General features: G+C 33.6%; 1 protein-coding gene across 1 annotated transcript; it reads right to left on the minus strand.

Annotated features, from left to right (window-relative positions):
* Positions 1-457: 457 nt before the first annotated feature.
* Positions 458-3,131, minus strand: LOC106302200 (gibberellin 2-beta-dioxygenase 2-like). The gene is made up of 3 exons (XM_013738738.1): positions 2,534-3,131; positions 1,689-2,031; positions 458-1,015 (listed from the first exon to the last, which is right to left on the minus strand). Exons 1-3 carry the CDS (start codon positions 2,944-2,946, stop codon positions 746-748), a joined length of 1,026 nt encoding a protein of 341 aa, XP_013594192.1. The 5' UTR covers positions 2,947-3,131; the 3' UTR covers positions 458-745.
* Between the last annotated feature and the right edge of the window lie 449 nt (positions 3,132-3,580).

Consider the following 3,580-nt stretch of genomic DNA (forward strand, 5'->3'; position numbering starts at 1 on the left):
CCGTCGGAATGTCCGTCAGAATATCGCTGTTTTCTTGTAGTGTACCAAATATAGATATTTTGTAAGTGATTAAACAAAGTATTCAAAACAAATAAAATAAGTTTATTTTATTTTAAATTCTTCTAAATCAAACATAGAAATTTTTGGAGATTAATATATTCATGTTCTTCATTATTAACATCTAATTAGATGAAAGTAATAATATAAACTTTGAAATTAATTGGGTGACACTAAAACTTATAATTTATTTATGTGCAAAATAACAAGAAGTTAAAGTTAAGAGTTAGGTTGTAAATAAAAAAATTCATCTTTAAAAATTGAAAAAAAATGAACAGTATTTTTAAAATTTGATGAAATAATATGTTCAATTTTAAAAATTTGAAGAAATGAAGAAAAAATGAAATATTATCATAATAAAAATGATGCAGAAAGTGAAAAATGAAACACCATTAGAAGTTCTCTTATAATTGAACACCAAAGTAAAAACATAGCCAAATTGAAGTGGGAAATGGAAAAGCAAAATCAAATAAGCCAAACAAATAAGGCAAAAAGAAATGGAGACGAGGGAATACAAAAGATAAGATTGGTCGGGTCAAACTCTAAGCAAAGCCTACTGCTTTTGTGCCTAACGGGAAAAAAACATGCCAGAAATAAAAACTAATCCAAAACACTATCCATTTTCTTCTTTTGTAATTATGACTTTTTTCTATCATACAAAGGATGATAAGGATCATCATGACTAGTCTCATACATTAGACCTATGAGTGAGAAGAGGTTGTCTCTCAAAGAGACCAAGCCTATAATCACCAAGCTTAGACTTGTAAGCAGAAGATTTGTATTGAGACCAAGTGAATTCTTTGTAAAGCCAATCCTCTTGCTTAGGGACAAGAGATGGCAATGGCGTGATCTTCTGGCTCAGTGTCGGTCCTCCAAAATATATCATCGAGACTCTCGATTTCCTTGTATCAGCTAATACTCTGTGCTTTACACTCTTGAACCTTCCGTTTGTCATAACCTGCAATCATCGTTTGTATCAGCTTTACACTCTTGATTAGATTTTGAAAATGTTGTAGGAGTCAAAATTAGGATAAAATTAAGAACACACACACATCGTATACATTACTTTAAAAAGAAAAAAAAAGTATACATTACTTTTTCTTTTCTCTTTTGAAATGGAAATTATAAAAGACTGTAATGCATATATCACCATCATGTAAATAGAAATTGTCACGTGAGATCACTCTATCCATAGATTGGACCGACTCAAACGCTGTTAGGGATCCTAGAGCAAGAAAAAAAAATTGTACCCTCTAAAATTTATATACAAATAATGTTTAAAATATTTTTAAAATGTAATCAGTAATATTTTGTATATTTTGTAATGAAAATAAAACTATATACATATCAAATAATTTTGGATCATTTTCAATTTTATTTATTATATTTATAATAATATTAAAATATAAATTTATAAACCCATTTAGGTTAAAAAGGTTTTCGTATATAAGAAAACACACTAATTTTTTTTTTTTTAAAACACACTAAATTTAATAAAACATTTCAACTGAAAAAACTTTTATGAGTTTTGACCAGCCCAGTTAAACTGCAGGAATGTCTCAAACACAACTATCAAATCTTAAGTAATTTATCTTTTTCGTAAAAATTTAAACAAAGGAGTAAAAAGGTACCTGAAGAGCATCTCCAACATTAATGAAGAAAGATGAGTGATCAGGAGGGACAGCGACCCAGCTTCCATCTTTCATACAGATTTGAAGACCCGATGTGTTATTGGACCTTAGCACTGAGATGATCTGTGGGTCTGTGTGTTCCCCAAAACCTAACTTCACCATCTTCTCCGCCTCTTCCTCCGCCGTCGGATAGTGGTTCAGTCTCAGGCACGAGTCACTCTTCTCATCTCTCACCATCTTACTCAGACTGTCCCTTGGCTCTATCCCCAATCCTTCAGTTATCATCTCCAACACTTTGCACGACACTTCCTTCACCTCTTTCATGTATTCCTCCACTGCCTCACTGTTTTTTTTTCACTCACAATGGTCAGATTCGTAGTTTTATAAGATATAAACAGAGTGCTCTGTTTCTGCTCATAAGGAGAGCATGTGACTGATTTTCATACAGTTTTTTTTTCAGAGAATTTATGGGTTTCAAAAGGTAAATGCAATGAAATATCCTTAAGCAAGAAAGTTTGTTACTTTCTCGTTGCTTCTTAAGGGACAAAGTGGACAAAACAGAGTCCTCTGCTTGTACTTTAACTGGATAAGAAATAGAAACTTATCCACTTAGTAAAATTGCAATGGATACGGTAACTGAGTCTTGAAATCTTTTCAGTGGTCCAATGATTTGTCACTTTCGCACTTGTTTCTAGAAACATTGAATATCGCTGAAAATCTAAAAAGGCCAAAACAAAAAGGCTACTGCTCTGTTTTTTTCTTTATAAAGAAAAGGAGTGATATAATGTGTGTGCAAAAATATCTGTCCTTTGATAGTTGCATAAAGAAGATGAAGGTAAGCTTACCGGAAAATTAGTGGGCTTTGACTGAAAACGGCAGAGGTTTTGGCTGACGAGAGCTGAGGGTTAGCATTGAGGAGGATATACTCAATCCACCCCACGTCACCGTTTGGTCCAATCCGTTTACTACCATAGCCGTACGGTTCAGGTGGACCGGCCTGGTTTTTGAGAGACTGAGGCAAGGCGAAGAAGCCGACAGCTTCCTGCTCTAACCGGGTCATGAGGTCAGGGCACACTCCGTGGTTGACAACCTTGAAGAAACCAAACTCCTCACAAGCTTTCACGATAAGGGTTTTGGCTTCTGGGTGGGTTAGGTCCACGACGGGGATTGAATGGGATGTTAGAACCGGAACTGGCTTGTATGTTGGGATTACTGATATGTGATTATCTAAAGCGACTGGCTGTGATAAAACCACCATGTTTGGTTTATTGTGGTTAGGTTTTGTTATAGATTGCAGAAAAAAGTTGTTGGAGATTGAAGCAAAGGTTGAAGAGAGAAGTAGTTGTTATGGTTTAGGAACTATGGAGGAAGGAAGCTATTTTGATTGGCATTTATAGAGTCGTTTGTGTGGGACGGGAAGAGAGAAGTTGTTGTTATGTGTTACTAATATACTATTAACATTTTTATTACTGCATATTGTATAGTTTTTTTTTTATTTTTGCATGTCGAGTCTCTATTCTTCTTACTGTGCCATCTTCGCACACATGGAAATACAGCGTGGAAACCTTTTTGTCTTTATTTTCTAATTTGGGTTTATGAAATCGAAGTTGGCACAGTGAGAAAACGGCATTGGTATGGTTACTTTTGACTAATCACGCGTATGGATTGTTGACAAATAAAGAAAAGTAAAGAATGTTAGAAAAAGAAAAAAAAAAGAATCACGGGTCGTAGTTTCCTTAATTAATTATTGACTTAAAAAGTTCATCAGTTTCACGATTTCAAATTATAGTATAAAGTCATGGTTTATGTAAGTGAAAGCTGTATTTTTTTTTTATATATGTAAGAATATACCTTTTTACTAATTAAATTTCAGAGCGAACAATGTTTAATTT

Source organism: Brassica oleracea, chromosome C7 (assembly GCF_000695525.1).
Source record: "Brassica oleracea var. oleracea cultivar TO1000 chromosome C7, BOL, whole genome shotgun sequence".
Classification (NCBI taxonomy): domain Eukaryota; kingdom Viridiplantae; phylum Streptophyta; class Magnoliopsida; order Brassicales; family Brassicaceae; genus Brassica; species Brassica oleracea.